The 17870-nt window shown below is 43.5% G+C and overlaps 1 protein-coding gene across 6 annotated transcripts in view; it reads right to left on the reverse strand.

Moving 5' to 3' along the window:
* The window catches only part of Dock3 (dedicator of cytokinesis 3), a 299922-nt gene that overhangs the window by 15237 nt on the left and 266815 nt on the right, over nucleotides 1-17870 (reverse strand). For 4 of the 6 annotated variants that reach the window (XM_021206339.1, XM_029542840.1, XM_029542837.1 and 1 more), the window contains exons 41-49: nucleotides 9138-9279; nucleotides 7686-7852; nucleotides 7481-7567; nucleotides 6945-7124; nucleotides 6206-6289; nucleotides 5965-6081; nucleotides 2930-3051; nucleotides 1978-2116; nucleotides 1377-1524 (exon numbers count right to left, since the gene is read on the reverse strand). In XM_021206339.1, coding sequence (XP_021061998.1) covers nucleotides 1377-1524; nucleotides 1978-2116; nucleotides 2930-3051; nucleotides 5965-6081; nucleotides 6206-6289; nucleotides 6945-7124; nucleotides 7481-7567; nucleotides 7686-7852; nucleotides 9138-9279 — 1186 coding nt within the window. The remainder of the gene's footprint in view (nucleotides 1-1376; nucleotides 1525-1977; nucleotides 2117-2929; nucleotides 3052-5964; nucleotides 6082-6205; nucleotides 6290-6944; nucleotides 7125-7480; nucleotides 7568-7685; nucleotides 7853-9137; nucleotides 9280-17870) is intronic. The other 2 variants (XM_029542839.1, XM_029542838.1) reach the window with 1 other exon arrangement.

The raw sequence follows: 17870 nt of genomic DNA on the forward strand, positions 1-17870 counted from the left end.
ATATAATAAATAAATAAATCTTAAAAAAAATAAGAGGAGACAGATTTTACACACAAATGGAAACATTTCCAGGTGCTAGCCTTCCATGGCTATATTAAAAATAAACAACACTGGCCCTTTAGTAAGTGATGAAGGTCCACAAGCTGGCAGTATCTAAGGTTAGACCTAAATCAATAACAAGGGCTCCAAACTGGCCCCAAACAAAACCAAAAGGTAAACCGACAGTAATATATGCTGTTGTTTATTTATTACTGCCTAAGAAATCTAGAAGGTAAAACTGACAATAGCAAGTGCAGGTTGTTTTTACCTTTATCTTAGATGTGCCCTAAATTTAGACTAACCAGAACAACTCTGAGCTAGCCACAGGCTAAACCAAAATTAGATTTTTTTCCCCCTCCTTAGTGGGTATGAAAGGTGGAGTACTGCTTGTATACTCAAGGCCTATCTATGCCCTCCCCTTCGGAAGGAGATGTACCCATCAATAAAAACTGCACAAGGAGGCCAAGCATGGTGGCACCTCCTTAACCCCAGCACTTGGGAGGCAGAGGCAGGTGGATTTCTGTGATTTCCAGTAATCCTGGTCTACACATTGAGTTCCACACCAGGTAGGGACTACTTAGTGAGAATTTATCTCAAAACAACAACACCACCACCACCCCAAACAAAAATCCCCTCCCCAAATCACAAAGGCATCGGCTGCTCAGTCCTCTCTTGACTTCTCACATATCCTTGTTACTTTTCATTCAACTAAAAACCTCCCCCTCTCTCTATTTCCCTTTCCTGGACATCTATACAATACCAAACCTGCTTGTCCCAACACTCTGGGAATGCCTGTTCCATTCCCAATCTTTCCCAAAGATTTCCACTCCTTGTAGCTTCTTGTAGATTTATATTGCTGAACCTACCTGCTTTTTTTACTTCTAACTCACAAAAAAAGTTTAACTTTCTCTTTCCCTCTTCCATATCTCTTCTCCAGGCTGCTGGTGAGAATTCCAGCTTGCTTGCCTTGTTATTTTTCTCTAACTTCAAAAACTTCTTTATTGGGCTGGAGAGATGGCTCATTGGTTAAGAGCACTGACTGCTTTTCCAGAGGTCCTGAGTTCAAATCCAGCAACCACATGGTGGCTCACAACCATCTGTAATGAGATCTGATGCCCTCTTCTGGTGTGTCCAAAGACAGCTACAGTGTACTTATATATAATAAATAAATAAATCTTTAAACAAAACACCCTTTTTATCAATCTACAAAAAGAATTCAGTGTCCTTTGGTTACAGCAAGGCCACTCTCAAAGATACAAGGACAGATGAAAGGAAGACAAATAGAGTTCATAAAGCTTTGTATTCTCCTCCAGCAAGCAGCATCCTGTCATCCTTACCTCGGGTGCTAGAAGGGGCAGAGGTGATCATCTGGGATGGAGCTGAATGTGTAGAACTCAGGCTGGAGGAAGAAGGGCTTGCCTGGGACGAGGACAGAACAGAGACGTTGGTGACTGAGCCCTGGTACCTGGGGTTGTGATATGCAAGCTGCAAAGGAACAGAGATGACCATGTCTGAGAGCTCAGTGCTGTAACACTGGCAGAGACAGAGAGAGCTGGCTTATGCACTCATGTCCTTGAGGACCCAGGCCAAGTGACGGATCCTTTATTGCGGACCCTGCTAGAGGCTGGGCTGATGGCATTCACTAAGGACAACCCACACCATCCACATGGAGCAAGACAGTTGCACTTGGCTCTATTGTGCTGTACATGGACAAGAAAGGAGGACTTAGCTATCAGGATTGCCAAACAGGACACTAATTTGGCAGAAGATCTTGGCCATGCAATCAATAAGAGCAGCTAGGTCTGAAGCTAGGTTTTCTGCTTGCAAAATGTGGCATAGGATCTAAGACTTGGGGCAGTTTATAGGTAGCTACAGAGACTCCAGAAAGGTGAGTCCTTTAGCCGTGGTACCCTGCTCATTCTTGCATAGCTCAGGTACCTGCATGTGGTGGTAGAGGTCTTCAGGAGCTTCACCCATCGAGTTGTCACCCATCATCATCATGTTTCCTGCTTCACTAGATGCATGTGAGGAGAGAGAGGATGAGGAATGGCGGCCTGTGCCCATCAAGTTCATGGGGCTGTGAGCAAGAACAGGAAATAGGAAGGAATCAGGCAATAGCTAGGACAGCTGTATGAAAGTGACACGTAACCCAAGCCAGCACTTGTTCACAGGATTCTATAGCCAACGCTCACACCTGTCTGAGGCCTAGAAGAGTTCTGAGCCTCACTCTGCCACTGGCCTGAGAAGGCTTATGCTAGTGCAATCTCTTTAGAGTTAAATGGATTACAGCCGTTCAGAATGAAAGCACTAGCAGTTTATCAGGAGGAATGAGAGACAGAGATGACAAGTCAGGTCCAGGATCCTATACTCTTTCTATGGGATGTTAGTCTGAACATTGCCTAACCCAGCATACACTATCATAAGATCTGTTCTGAGAGCAGAGGCACCTTACTGATATGAAGACACTATCAAAAGAGATAGATGTAAACTATCTATGGTTACAAGTTTCTCAACAGCTTTCCTCTATCAACACTAGCAGGCCCTCTTCATTTGTTCCTCTTTTCATTAGCCCACTCTACTGGGCTGCATGTTTGAAAAATAAACGAATCTAAGGGAGAAACTCCTTGCAGTAAATTTCTTTCGTAAACCTGGCTTCCTGTCATAAAGGCTTTGAGTATTCCCACTTGAGACTGCTCAGGTCCGAACTTTTGAGTTCTGAGCAGTCATTGCTTGAATGCCACACCACCGTCATTATTCCCTTCCTTAAAAAACAATCAACAACCTTCATTCTCTTTGGGGCCCTACCCAAAGGTACATATGAAGAAGGCCCATGCTGAGCAGGCCTCGTCTTCTCTCTCTGGAGGGAACCTGCCTAGCCCTAATGCCTTACCTGTGCCTGTGGGTCATCTTGATGTTCTCAGGGCTCATGGGGCTATGGGATGCCAAAACATTTCCCCGTGGGGTGCTGGTGCCTGAACATGCAGGACTTAGCTTATCCAAACCTGGAAACTCCTGTTGAGAAAGGAATGTTGGTTCATAGAGAGCAAAGGAGAGATAAAGGTAGGAGAGATAAGTTGTCTGCTGGTAAAAATGTAAAACAAATAAACAAACAAAAAGAGAATCATATGATATACTTTTGGTTTCTTCTGGACAATATCACCTTCATTACTAAATACTCTTCTAAGCATACTGGAGCCTAGTCCAGATGCTATTGAGCCCCAGGTAAACTCCACTAGGAGAGACACACCTAGAATAGGCTGAGGTGAATCTGAGTTTCCAGGGGAGTGCTAACAGGCTTTCTTAGTTCAGAGTACATAGAGTAATAGCTGGGATGGGGAGAGGAAGAACTTAGTATTCAGCTGTCAGTCAGTGCAAACTCTTACATAAGAACTGGTGCTGGATTTTATTGGATTGCTAAATGGCCCAGCTCTACTGACCTGAGTTAAGTTGCCTGTGACACAGTCTATAGGGAAACAGGAAACAAAGTGCTGATGTAAGTAACTGAAAGCAGCACAGTTCTATTTTAGCATAATTAAATTCTTACTAAGTACACAGACTTCTTGGCAGAAACTTCTAATATAACTTCCCACTGAGTGACAGAAAATATATTGGTCTCTGTGACAACTTTCCAGGTTTTCTTAAGTTTTTCATAAGATATGATGGACAAAGGCTCTTGTCTGCTTTGTATGTTTCTGAGCTGGACTGAGAGTAGCACATTTTTCCCTTTCTTCTTCCAAAGTAGGCACAGTGTTAAACTGTTTCTGTAATGTGCACAGTGTGGACCTGGACGCACAAGGACAAGCACTTTGTGCCTTTGTTGCAGTGATCTAACTGCAGAGATGTGACAGGGACCTCCTGGGTGCCAAGCTCTCCATTACCTAGGCTACCAGCTGGGATGAGAAGTCTGCACGGAGCAGAGACCAGCAGTGTGTGCAAGAGCCAGCGTAATGAGGTGGAATCCCCATTAGACTCAGTGATGCTGCTCAAGTCCTTACTCACCACCACCTCAGCTTTAAGGGGAAGCATTTATGTTCTGCATCTCTCACATGAAACACCATGGAGGACCCTCCCAGGAAGGAGACACTTTGTGAGCTATAGAAATTCCTCTGGAAAGTGTGCCAGTCTCACATGGTGATGAACTTCTTTTCCTATTTTGCTTTTAATGCTGTCTATTCTTGCAAGGAAACAGCTGAGGCCTGCCTTGAGAGTCTGAAGGGACTAAAAGAACCACAACCCGCAGCATCCAGGAACAAAGCTGGCCTGCTCCAAGACTGACAAGCTCAGGGAGTCCTTGGATGGCTCAGCCTTCCCCAAGACTTTACATCACCTGTAGAGGAACTTCTCTAGGACAGCATGGCCCACCATCTGACAGTTATATTTATTTCCCTAATACATATTTAGTAGCCCTCAGTAAAATGAGAAGAGAGCTTGCCAGGTAGTGGCAGGTCTATAAGCAGGTGTGGGCAGGTAAAAGATAAGGCTAGAGCCTGTAACTGGGCAGTGAAAAAGGAAGGAGGGTTGAGAGTTTTAGAGGTGGGACAGAGACAGAGACAAAAAGATAGGACAGGAAGAGAAGATGGATGAAGAGGAAGAACGGAATCCACGTGGCTTGAAATAGCCACAGGTAGCTATAAATATCACAGGCAAGCAATAGAATAATATAGGGCAATTTGTCCAATCTAGGTGGGCAGTTTATGTTTATATCAATTGCATTTTGAGTTCTTTGAGTGGGAGTATTGTGAGTTGAGAATTTACTGATTTAAATCTGACTGATAATTTACGAGCCTCTGGAGTTTTGATTTGACTGGGTTATGGGGATTTGTGATAGCTAGCCACAGGGGCTGGTTGGCTGGGATTTTTTTTTTTTTAAGATTTATTTATTTATTATATGTAAGTACACTGTAGCTGTCTTCAGATACCCCAGAAGAGGGCATCAGATCTCATTACGGATGGTTGTGAGCCACCATGTGGTTGCTAGGATTTGAACTCAGGACCTTTGGAAGAGCAGTCAGTGCTCTTAACCTCTGAGTCATCTCTCCAGCCTCTGGCTTGATGTTTTTAATTGTTACACGCAGCATATGGCCACTTAGGTCTGGGAGACAGAATATTTTAAAAGAGGCTATTCTAGAAATAATTTAAATCAGCCCTGTGGTTAAAAATTGGGTAAGGGTACGTGATATGAACAGGGACTTGGGAACTCAGGGCCACCTGAATCTTATCTTTAACCAGCCATCACTCCATTTTTAAAATCACGCCAAGGAAAACTGATCCTGGATTACAGGTCCTGCCTGTGTGCATTAGTTCTTAGGCTAAACTTGCTATGGAGAGTAAAGAGACGTGGCACTTAGGTAGACAATCTGGAGTCTGGTATAGCCTTAGAACTGCCTGACACCTCTAAGAACAGCCAGAATTAAAGTATTTGGTCCCTAAAACTTTCTTAGATGTGATCCTGGGTCATAACACATTACAGAGGAAACTGAGATGAGAAGAAAGAAAGTTAAAGGGAAAGAATGAAGGAAGGAGAGGAGGTTTACACATGGGGAGAAGAAAATGGGTAAAGAGAAAAGAACAGAGCTGGCAAGAGGGCCTTTTCAGGTCATACCTTTTTTCTTAAGGTTATCAGCAAGAAAAATACCTCCCAAGCAATTCCTGCATATGAGCCCTTTCTGTGTGTGAACAATCCTATTAGCATAGTGCCAGGAAATGCTGTTTGTCTCTGGTTCTGACTCCTCCTGGGAGCCAGTGAACCAATGAGAGGTTACTCAACACCTTGCTTTGGGTACAATGCCCACTACCCTCACTTCCCCAGCCCCCTGTGGCAGCTTCTCGCTCACCTCACCCTTCCTCCTACTTTTCTCTGATTGTATTATAGGCCTAGTAAGTGAAACCTGGTTCTAAATTTGGGCAGGTACGGGATCAGCTTACATGGTACAGACTGGCCCTCATCATCTGGAACTGATCAATCAGCTTCTTATGCAGAGGCCTCATTTCTGGATGCACAAACTTCTCATGAACCGCCAGCCCAACTCCAAGAACATGGACCTATGGGAATTGCCAAATAAGGTCTCTCTGTTAAGCAGGGAGTGGCCTCTGAGGATTGGGTCATTGTTATAGTATATGATGTTTCTCACAGGCTGTGGACCTTTCATGCCCTACAAGCCATTACCTGTTCTTGCATTAGTTCTTTGAGCTGGGAGATCTTCTCGGCATCTCCTGGGTGCTTGGTGATATAATCTTTATCAAAAAAGGCCTGTGAAAGGAAAGGTCAGGTAATGAAGACTCTTCATAAGTTTATTCTTCAATGGTGCCCTTAAAAGGCAACCAGGTTGCTTCCTCATCAATGGCGCCCTTAAAAGGTAACCAGGTTGCTTCCTCATCGGTGTCTTACCAGCACCTCCAGCCTGGCCTCACTATAAAATTTATCAGTTAGGAAATGTGTATTTTCTGTGCCTGGGGAAGATTTAAGAGGTGTGTGTGTGGGGGGGTGCTAATCTCCCAGGGCTGTATGCCAGCTCTAGCTTTTCATAATGTTTAAGTGGCCTAGGTATGCCAGGCAGAGCCAGGGGCCTGAGGATGGGCACCAGTTTCTTAGGTAGCCAGGTTCATGAAGGACTGGATTCTTAAGGACCCCAGGAGGGTACTTAACTTCTATAATCAGATAAGTTATCCATCTCACAAAGATTAGGAGAGGGGGAGCCCCCACCAAAGATCTGTGCTACAGAAATAGAGATTAGCCAAGAGCTTAAAACTTTATCTCAGAACTACTTCAAACTAGTACCTCTTCATCCAGAAGAGGGCTAGCTTGGAAAGTTTTCCAAGGAGGCTATAATTTTGGGAAAAGGAACTAATGAGCTGTGTTCCTAGCCAGGATGTCTGTTAGAGTCTGGTCAATATCTCCGGCTTACCTCCTGGTAGCGTGCAATGCCTCCATTGACAGCAGCATCAATGACTCCATTTAGGCACATGCTGAGCAGGTTAATGTTGCCATGTACTTGCTTGTGCTGATACTGGCTGATCAGAGCTCGCAGTTCCTGGTTCTTATTCTCAACTACCTGGATGGCATTCTCCAGAGGGCTCACCTCCACCTGGGGACACATTAAACAGAGTCTTCCCAGGCAAACTAGCCCCTCATCACATTCCTGACAACAGAGTTATCATGGATGCTAGTTCTGCTTCCTCATTCCTGTGGATGGAACACTTCCTAGTTTTCTCTGATTTCTCTTCTGATTCAGGCCAGGCAGTGGTGGCGCATGCCTTTAATCCCAGCACTTAAGAGGCAGAGGCAGGTAGATTTCTGTGGTCTAGATAGAAGATATAAAAGCTCCCAGCACAGGACTAGCCAGGCAGGTGTCCAAAGTTTGTTTCTTTAGTCCTTAGAGAAAGCTCCCTGGAGATGAAACTGAGGAAAAAGGGAATTAAAAACCTCTGAGGTCTAGCTTACCAGTTCCCTTCTTTCCACTTCAAACCACCGAGAGATGCCAGGCAAACTGTGGGTCAGTGTCAGCGTGGTGCGCTCAATCCACAGGCTCTGTAGGGGGTGTGCAGACAAGTGCAATAAGCTAAACAACTTTGCTAAACTGCTTCCCAAGAAGCAGGCATGCCTCAGACTTGCTATGGGCATACATTCAGTTTCCTGCATCCTCTACCTTGAATTCATTGTCTTTGTCCTTGGGGCCTTTGTGGAAAGGTCTATCATACCGGAACTTCCTCACATTATTGACACGATAGAAACTCTTGACACGATCAGGTACTCTATCCATCTGTAGAACATCCACGTAATCTGGAATAGGCGTCACTGCATAGATCTGTAAATCTGGACATGAAGTGAAGGAGAAATCTAGACTTGACAAAGAAAAGGGCTGTAGTGGGTTTGTTATCTCCTTGGTGTAGTGCACTACAGTCCTGTTCCTTACGAGCTGTGGTGGAAGAAGGGTCATCCTAAGATGGAGAGCAGACCCAAGCACAGTTAGATAAAGCTCCCTATCTGGCCCCTCCCCTCCTGCTCCAATAGTTAATGTCGTGAACATTTGGCGGAGGTGAAATGACAAGTGTCCTGTGCTGCCCTTTTAACAGTGGGATTGAGCAAGCAGATGTAATGTCCATGCCACAGGAATAAGTGTCTGGGACTACGCATAGTAGCTAAATGGCTTTAATATAAAACAGGCCTTTTGGTTTTGTTCTTTCATTTCATTCTTTATTTTTTTGTGACATTAGGGATTGAAACCAAGGCTCTGGGGTAGGAATGACAGGTAACTGCTTATCCACTGGGTTATATCTTTAGCCCCTTTGTATTTTGACATAAGGTCTTACTAAATTACCCTGGTTAGCACTGAATTTAGCCTGTATCTTAGGCAAGTCTTAAACTTGGTATCTTCCTGCTTCAGCCTCTCAAGTAACTTGGATTATAGCCTGTGTCACAGGCCCAGTCAAAATGACCTTTTATTAGAATGCTGTCTGACATCTTTGTGAAAACACGAATGGGAGTCTACTTGCCCTCTTTTCTCTGGAATAAGTTTGCCACGTGGTGACTAGCATGTAATTTTCAAGAAAGCTGTCTAACGTGGGTGGTGAAGGGCAGGCCAGTGTTTTCACTGAAACTTTCAAGGGCCATCAAATCAAGGCATTCTCTATCTCTTCCTTTCTGTCACTCTGCTAGAGGCAACTTAACAAAGACAAGGACGATAACTTCACAGGGAAGCAGAATAGATGGAAAAAGCAGAATAAACCTGTGTTCAGAGACTTGTTGGGACCACAATCACCTCATCCAGTGATTGGTCCTGACAGTCTGACCAGGCCCCACCGAGTCTAGCACAGACACTAAACTCATGAGAGTACCGAGTAACGAGCCTGCCAGTGAGTCCTGACACTCAGCTTATTACCACTTATAAGGTCCATCCCTGGCTAGCAGCATGGCACTGCCTCTTATGAGGACTAAGTGTCTTGTTAATATGGGATCAATAGTAAAGACACCCAGGTTTAGGATGACAGGCAACCTAAATAAAGGTACAAGGCCAGCCACATGGTAGAGGAACGGTTGCTAGGTGGGACTTACCTTCAGGATCCCAGCCCTTCCCACTCTACCAAGTTTCAAAAGATACACTGAGCATCACATTGCAGGATGGCATCATCAGGATGATTGGGGTGCTGCATAGCAACGGCCTGTGGGAACTCGCTCAGCATCCTCTGTTGGAAGGCTTCTAGCCTCTCGTAGTCATGACCACGGCACACATATTCTTTGTTCTGCAAAACCAAGTACATTCTATACCTTGTATGTACCTCACCTCCATCTCTCTGTATTAGCAGTTACTCATCCCATAAACATACCTAGGAGCCTCCTTGTACCAGAACAAGGTGCAGGTATAGGGCACGGTACTCAGTTCTCATCTTAAAGAGAAATGACAGGACAGAAGGGAGAGGGACAGATGAAGAAATGATATCTCTGTGGTGTGGTAGTCCTGGGAAGAGGGCACAGACAGCCAGGAAGTTGGAGGAGGAGGACTACCCATAAAGGGAAGCAAAGTAGAGGAAGGACTTTCGAAGAGTCAGGTTTTAAAAAAGTACTGAAAGGCCCACTTGGTAATCCTGGTACCGAGCTCAGGTCTAGCACCATGTGATGTTTGGGTGTCCTGTGCACACCTGCAATGCCAGCTCTGAGGTGACGGAGATGGCAGGACTACTGAGATTTGTTGTCTCCCATAGTGGTGACAATGTGAGACCCAGGTTAAGGAGAGAGCCTGCCTCAAAGAATCAGGGAAAGAGTGTTTGAGGGGCACACCTGACACCCCTTTCTGACCTCTATGTGTGTACACACATGTTCATACACGTACAAAGACATATATATTCTCACAAATAAAAAAACTATAGAAAGCCTAGTAGTCACAATGCCCACCCAGCTGGATCACCAGACCCAGCTCAGCAAGTCACATCTCACCAGCATCCTGTCTTGACATGTCTTGGGGAAAGGGGGAGTTTTAAGGTTAGGAAAAAAAGAAAATCAAGTAAGAATGAGCCACATATTTGGGTAAATCAGAATGAAAATCTATTAGAAAAGACTCCAAAGACCACAGAGCTCAAGCTCCTGATGAAAAAGGTCTACGTTCATCTACAGGCAGAACATATTTTCTTGTATACTGCAAATCATTGTTCTCTTCCTCATCATTATTGTTATTATTAGGTTCCTTGAGACAGGGTTTCTTTGTGTAGCCTTGGCTATAGTGGAACTAGCTCTGTAGACCAGGCCGGCCTTGAACTCACAGAGATCCACCTATCTCTGCCTCCCAAGTGCTGGGATTAAAGGCATGCACCACCACACCCAGCTACTTCAAGTCATTTTTAGGGTACTTAAAAATACCAGGATATAAATTCTATAAAACTTGTTATATTGTATTATTTAGGGAATGATGACAAGAAAAAGCATGTCTGTATACATTTGATATAAATGAATTTCCCCCAAGATGTTCTGTTCGTGGTTGGCTGAGTCTGCAGATGTGTAACCCATGCAGTCAGGGGTGACTGCACCTCTGAAGAACTGGCTTTTCAACATCCACTAACATGCACATAATCCCCACAACTTGTTCATGGATCATATGAAGAAAAACAGGATTCTCTCAAGAAAAGAGGGCTGGATGTTTTCCTGTCTCCTTGAAGATTAGTAGATAATCATAACTGTGAGGTGAGGGAGGTAGATGACCCAAGGAAACCAAGCTGAGTGAACTAAAGAATATATGGCCTGTGTACTCAGGGGTGGGACAGGAGTAGCTGAACCATATGGGGAAGGCCCAGTAACAGGAAGCTAACATGAGTGCTGACCTTGAGGCTGGCTCTTGGTCTCCTGTCACTTGCAAGAAAATGCAAGCATCTCCACAAAAAGACCTGTTGCCCACTTTCCACTTACCTACCTTGTGTCATCTACCTCCTGTTGCCCACTTTCCATTTACCTTGTGTCATCTATCTCCTGTTGCCACAGATGAACTGAGCAACTTAAGGAAGGGAAAGTGCCGTGGGTAAGCCAGGGAAATCTGTCCATGTGACTCAGCTAGCAGGTGCTACTTTCTGTAAGCAGGAGGAATAGACTGACAAGCAATACGCCCTAACATTCTTTGTTTTTCCTCCATTATTGGAGCCTTGGGACTGTACTGAACAGTCAGACTGTTACTTGCAAGCATAAGATACAGGCTCTATGCTTAGTCCTTCTTGTCCAAAAGTTCTACGAATCTTAGACACTGACATGTTCTGTGACACGTATGTGAGAAGGTGAATGTGACCTTGAAGTTGATAGGGTATTCTTGCTTAGGAGAAAGAAAACATGAGATAACAGGCATTGAATTTATCTCACCCAAAATGATGATGTCTTGTTGGAATAAAAAAATGAGACTTATCCTAAGTACTGCCATTTGTTTCCAGACTCCATTCTGAACTTAAGGTAAAATTAAGTTCAAGGTCCCAGGCTCCAGGGGAGCTTTCCAGATATCTAGCCAACTTTCTCCTCCTCCTCCTTCCTTTGTTCCCTAAAACAATGATTATTCCTGACCATGAAATAATGAATGATTCTGACCGATGGAAAATTGTAACTGTAACCTGACACAAATATTTGTGGTTTTCATGCTTAAAAACTCTAACATTTTGGCTTGGGGTCCTGAACATCCAGCTCCCGAGTCTGTTCTGCCTTTGATGGAACAGTAGGAGACTGAGTGCAATACATTTTTGTCATCTGCTTAAATCCTTACTAAGATGAACAGGTGAGTCTGTTGTCCCCGACTGGTCAGTTTCTGCTTCCTAATTCAAATAAAGATCTTGCTTTGTGTGGAGTCTTGTGCCTGCTTGGGCTGTTTTGGATTTTCAGACCCTAGCAGTCTTAGAATGTACCATGAACTAGATATGATTTACAAACTGGGTTTGAGAATACGATGACAATCAAGCATCTTTTGTAAAGACAAAAGAACCAAAAGAAACTGGTCTGTCTCAGGACTTTCTGGAGGTGTTCCTGGTTTCTAGTTATTGTACTTTGCTTTTTGGCTCTTTTACAGATCTTTAGTCCAACTATTATTTGTTTCTGTTTTTGGAGACAAGGTCTCATGTAGCTCAGACTGGTTTCAAACTCACTGCATACCCTGGGATGACTCAGACCCTCTGTTCCTGCCTCCACCTTACAAGTGTTAGCATTACAAGGGTACACTGCTACACTTGGTTCCCACTTCTATTTCTGTATTTAATTAGACAAGTGCTCTCCATTTAAGAGCCTAGATTGCTCTACAACTTACTATGCAGCTCAGGATATCCTTGAACTTACAATTTGCTTGCCTTAGATACCAAAGGTTGGGACTGTAAGCATAAACCATCACACCAGGCTATCATAGTACCTTTGACTATTGGAGTAACAAATATGATACTCCTGAAAAGCCTGGGCTGGATGGTCATTATAGGTCATGGAAGCCTAGTCCTTCAAATGTTCCTAGGAATTATAATTTTTAAGTAGAAAGAGTTTGCTGTCCCTCTTGTATTATCTGTTATAGTACAGATATTTTTCCTTTTAGTCAAGAATGAGTACTTCCTAGAAAAAGTAAAAGTTGACCTGCTTTACATCTTAAATATTGATGTCCAGACTCTGTTAGTAGACTGAGCCCCATCCCCCTCCAATGCTCAGGGAACCACAAGACTCTTGATATATTAAACTTATTATTACTCATTGGCTAAGGCAATTATCCTAATGAGATCTTAAATATATTGGGGGTCATATGATCTTTCCCATTAGTTGGCTGAGGTTTGTGGACATTGGAATGCATTAAGATGTTGAAACTGGGGGATAATCAGAGCTAGTTTAGGCTTTAAATACAGTTCCAGCACTCAATTCCCGAGGACAGCTTTAAGCCACCTGAGAACAATAAATGTCAATGGAATACAGCCTGGAGGCACAGGCTCTGTGGATCTCTCTGAATCTTATGGATTGCATTGAATAAATAAAGTCACACACCACTTTTGGGGTGAGCCATGGTAAATGTTCTGCATCACTTTTCATGGACGCTTCAAACCTTTGTGCAAATTTCTGCTTTGTCTCTTATTCCCAGATTTACCAATGGAAATGCTAATTCACCAGAAAATGACAGTATAGGAAAGGGATGTCACTGGATAGAAGTTACTATGAGAAGAAGAAAGCTAGGAAAGACAACCAGGTGCTGTGAAGAAGAAATGTAACTTTGTGTCCACATGATGGCATTTTCCCCTGAAGGAAAGAAAATCACAGCAGCCAAGCAGCCACTGCACTGTGAATTGGTCTGTTGATGACATCATCAAAGATATAAACAACAATAATTTGGAAAATCTGCTCTAAGCTACTGAAGTTGTTAGGAAATGGCTTTCTAAGGGAAAAAAATCCCCATTGCAACATAATCCAGGCAAGGGTTATTCTAAAATTTGTGTCCTTCTTGGTCAGAACTGACTGTAGTCCTTTTCTGTTTAAATCTTGTTTGGGTGCTAGCCCTGACTGATGCTGGGAACACAAGGAAATGGTCATTCAAACAGAAGTTGTACTTCAACCTATGAAGCTTCTAGGATCTGCTGAATTGCCAACTGTAACTCACATGCTAAAAGCTACAGAGAACACTGTCACTGGAACAGATGAGTAGACTCAAGTTGTGATAGATGCAGGAGTATCTGTTCTATTTCCCAACCTGCTAACTCCAAACTAATAATGTTCAGAAGGAAGTACAGGGACAGTGTTAAACATCATAGACAGCTGTCAGAAACAAGACGCATTATGGGCTAGTTCTACTTTTCTTTGGAATTCCCTCCGAAGGAAGCTGGATAAGCTGTGGACAACTACAGAAGTGGTGGAGGGGTTGCACATACTGCATACTTCATTTAATGTGCCAAAACAGACCCACTGAGGGATTTCTTAACTGTGAAAGATTCTCAAAACATAACTAGTTATATTGAACCATTTCAATTATCTTCTAGCCTATGGAGAAACTTGGCATCATGACTAAAGAGTACGTGGAGGGTTAGACAAAACTGAGGCTCTACAAAGCTTTATAAGAAGAAGTCTGTGAACAAGGCATTACCAAGCATCACTGAGAAATATTTCTGAGTAGCATAAGATCAAAAGCCGGGGACAGCTCAGCTGATGTATGCTTGACTAGCATGAACCAAGCCTTGTGTTTGATTCTCAACACTGTATCATACCAGGCCCTCAGCACTCAGGAGGCAGAAGCAGAATGACCAGGAGTTCAAAGTCAGACTCAGCTACATACTAGCTACATAACTAGTTCAAGGCCAGCTTGGACTATGAGACACTGTCTCAAAAACCAAAACCAGAGACTGAACCACCAACTAAAATAGCATGCAGGGGCTGGACCTAGGCCCCCTATACAACTAGAACAGATGTATAGCTTGGTCTTCATGTGGGTCCCTTAAAAACTGGAGTGGGGGCTGTCTCTGACTCTGCTGCCTACCATTGGATTCTCTTCTCCTAACTGAACTGCCTGATTTGGCCTCGATGGGAAAGGATGGCTTAGTTCTGCTAGGACTGGATATCCCAGGGTGTGGTGGATATTCCTGAGGAGAAGGGAAGGTAGTAATGTGGGGAGAGATTTGTAAGGGTGGAACTGGGACGAGTGGGGAGATGTGATTGGGATACAAAGTAAATAAATAACTTAATGAAAAAGATCACAAAGAACAAAAAACAGAACACAAAACTAAAAACAAAACCAAAAAAATAGTAAGAGGATTAAAATGTGCCAGAAACTACTGCTTTACTTTGCAAACCTAGGTGAGACCACTGAGACTGTCATTTTAGATATTACAGCAGAGACATGAAGTTGTCTGCTGTGTTATATATGATGTTTAGCGTGAACTTTTCTGTTTCTCTAATATATTTTTTGTTATTGTATACAAGATCTGTGTAGTTCAGGATGGCCTGAAACTCATGATCCTCCTGCTTCCAATCTCCCAAATGCTGGGATTACAGGTGTGTATCATGATGCCTGTCTTAACAATCCTTTTAAAATGTAGTTTGTTACTGGAGCATTAAAAAAAAAAAACAACTAAACTTGAACAGTAGTTCCAGACTATTCATATTATGTGAAGCCTGTCTTCTGAATGGGTTTCCTATTTCTGTGCATAATATCCTGCAAATAAAGATTAAATTCTACCCTTTACTTCACAATGGCTTAACTACTATCACCAGGTGTATGAGCAAGTCATTGTTCTGTACTGTGTATATTCTGGATCAGTCCCTTGGAGATTTTTTTCCTATTGAAAGAGAAAAGTTGCTATTGTTAGCATGTGTCTTCCCACAGCTGGCCTCAGCACTTGGAGCTCTCACAGGGTCCTGGAAGCTGAGTGTACTGTACTCTAGGGTTTTTTTAAGCCAACAATTCTCCATCCTGCCTATATGGGTTACAGTGCATTCAGAGTAAAAAACAACATTTTAGATGAACACTGAAGAGATGGGCCTATTGTTGAGGTCAGGGCTATACTAACGATATTGGGTAAGATGAGCCACAGTGAAGGTACCAGGCATTAGAGGCAGAAGTTGGAAGGTACTTATATAGGATATTTTTAGGCACTAGTCATTTCCTGACACATTCCTAGTAAACACAGAATACTGCAGATTGGAAAAGAATTGGAGGTGGCAGCCAGTATTAAATAAAGCCAAATGTCTTCTGTTGACTGATTGGTCCTTTGGAGAGAAGTGCTCAGTAGAATGCATGTGACAGCACATGTTGGAGAGGATGTGGAGAAAGAGAAACACTCCTCTATTGCTGGTGGGATTGCAAACTGGTACAACCACTCTGGAAATCAGTCTGAAGGTTCCTCAGAAAATTGGAAATAGATCTACCTGAAGACCCAGCTATACCACTCTTGGGTATATACCCAAAAGATGCCCCGCCATGCCACATGGGCACACATTCCACTATGTTCATAGTGGCCTTATTTGTGATAGCCAGAAGCTGGAAACAACCCAGATGTCCCACTACAGAAGAACAGACATAGAAAATGTGATTCATTTACACAATGGAATACTATTCAGCTATTAAGAACAAGGATGGGCTGGTGAGATGGCTCAGTGGGTAAGAGTATCCGACTGCTCTTCCAAAGGTCTGGAGTTCAAATCCCAGCAACCACATGGTGGCTCATAACCATCCGTAACAAGATCTGACGCCCTCTTCTGGAGTGTCTGAAGATAGCTACAGTGTACTTACATATAATAAATAAATAAATCTTAAAAAAATAAAAAGAACAAGGACATCCTGAGTTTTTCAGGCAAATAGATGGAACTAGAAAATATCCTGAATGAGGTAACTCAGACTCCAAAGGACATGTATGGTATGTACTCACTAATAAGTGGATATTATCCAAAAATGTACAGAATACCCAGGATACAATCCACAGAACTCAAGAAGGTTAACAAGCTGAAGGGCCCAAGTGAGGATGCTTCAATCCCATTTGGGAGGGAAAAGAAAGCAATCACTGGAGGCAGAGGGGAGGAGGGACCTGGGTAAGAAAGGGAGAGGGAGGGAAAAGGGAGAACATGATCAGGTACAGGCAGTGGCAAACAGGAGTGAAGCTTGAGGGCCAGCAGAATGAATGGATACAGGCAACCTCAGGAGGTGGGGGTACCCTTTAGAAAGTACCAGAGACCTGGGAGATGAGAGGCTCTAAGGACTCAAAGGAAGGGACCTTAAATGAAATGTTCAACAGTAGGGAGAGGGAACTTAAGAGTTCACTTCCAGCAGAAAGACAGGGCATCAAGTGAAGGGATGGGGTTGTCATCCCACAGTCAAAAACTCTGACCCAGAATTGTTCCTGTTTAAAAGAACTGCAGGGACAAAAATGGAGAAGAGACTGAGGAAAAGGTGGTCCAGTGACTGGCCAAACTTGGGATCTATCTTAAGGGAAGGCTCCCGGGCCTGACATATTACTGATGCTATAGTGTGCTTACAGACAGGAGCCTAGCATGGCTGTCCCCAGAGAGACCCAACAAGCAGCTGACTGAGACAGAAGCAGATATTTAAACCCAACCAGTGGGCTGAAGTCAGGGACCACTGTGGTTGAATTAGGGAAAGGCTGGAAGAAACTGAGGAAGAGGGCGACCTCATAGGAAGATCAGCAGTCTTAACTAACCTGGACTCCCCAGATCCCTCAGACACTGAGCCACCAACCAGGCAGCATACTCTAGTTTGTCTGAGGCCCCAACACTTATACAGAGTACTGCCCCAAGGAGTAGGAAGGCCTGGCGGGGTGGGGTGAAAACATTCTCTTGGAGACAGGGGAGGGGCCACAGGGGGATGGGATGGGGAAATGTTGGAGGTTGGATGGGGAGGGGGATAACAACTGGACTGTTAAAAAAGATTAAACATAATTAAAACAAAAGTAGGCTGAGCAAGCTAGTAAGCAGCACCTTCCATGGCCTCCACATCAGTTCCTGCCTCCAGGTTCCTAACCTGTCTGAGTTCCTGTCCTGACTTCCTTTGGTGATGAACAGCAATGTGGATGTATAAGCTGAATAAACCATTTACTAACCGCCCCTCCCCAAGTCCTTTTTACCCTATTAAATCTACTTTTAGTAAAAACAAAAAACAAAAACAAACAAACAAAAAAACCAAAAACATATAAATCTTTTTAAAAAGATGAACTTTGTGTGATAAACGTGTACATATCTACCTACCCCCTTGGCACCTCTCTCTCTCTCTCTCTCTCTCTCTCTCTCTCTCTCTCTCTCTCTCTTTCTTTTTTTCTTTTCTTCCTTCCTTTCTTTTCTTTTCATCTTTCTTTCCTTTTTTGTTTGTTTTCTGTGAGTTTTTGTTGTTTGTTTGTTTGTGGGTTTTTTTTTA

Source organism: Mus pahari, chromosome 10, assembly GCF_900095145.1.
Source record: "Mus pahari chromosome 10, PAHARI_EIJ_v1.1, whole genome shotgun sequence".
In the NCBI taxonomy this organism is placed as follows: Eukaryota; Metazoa; Chordata; class Mammalia; order Rodentia; family Muridae; genus Mus; species Mus pahari.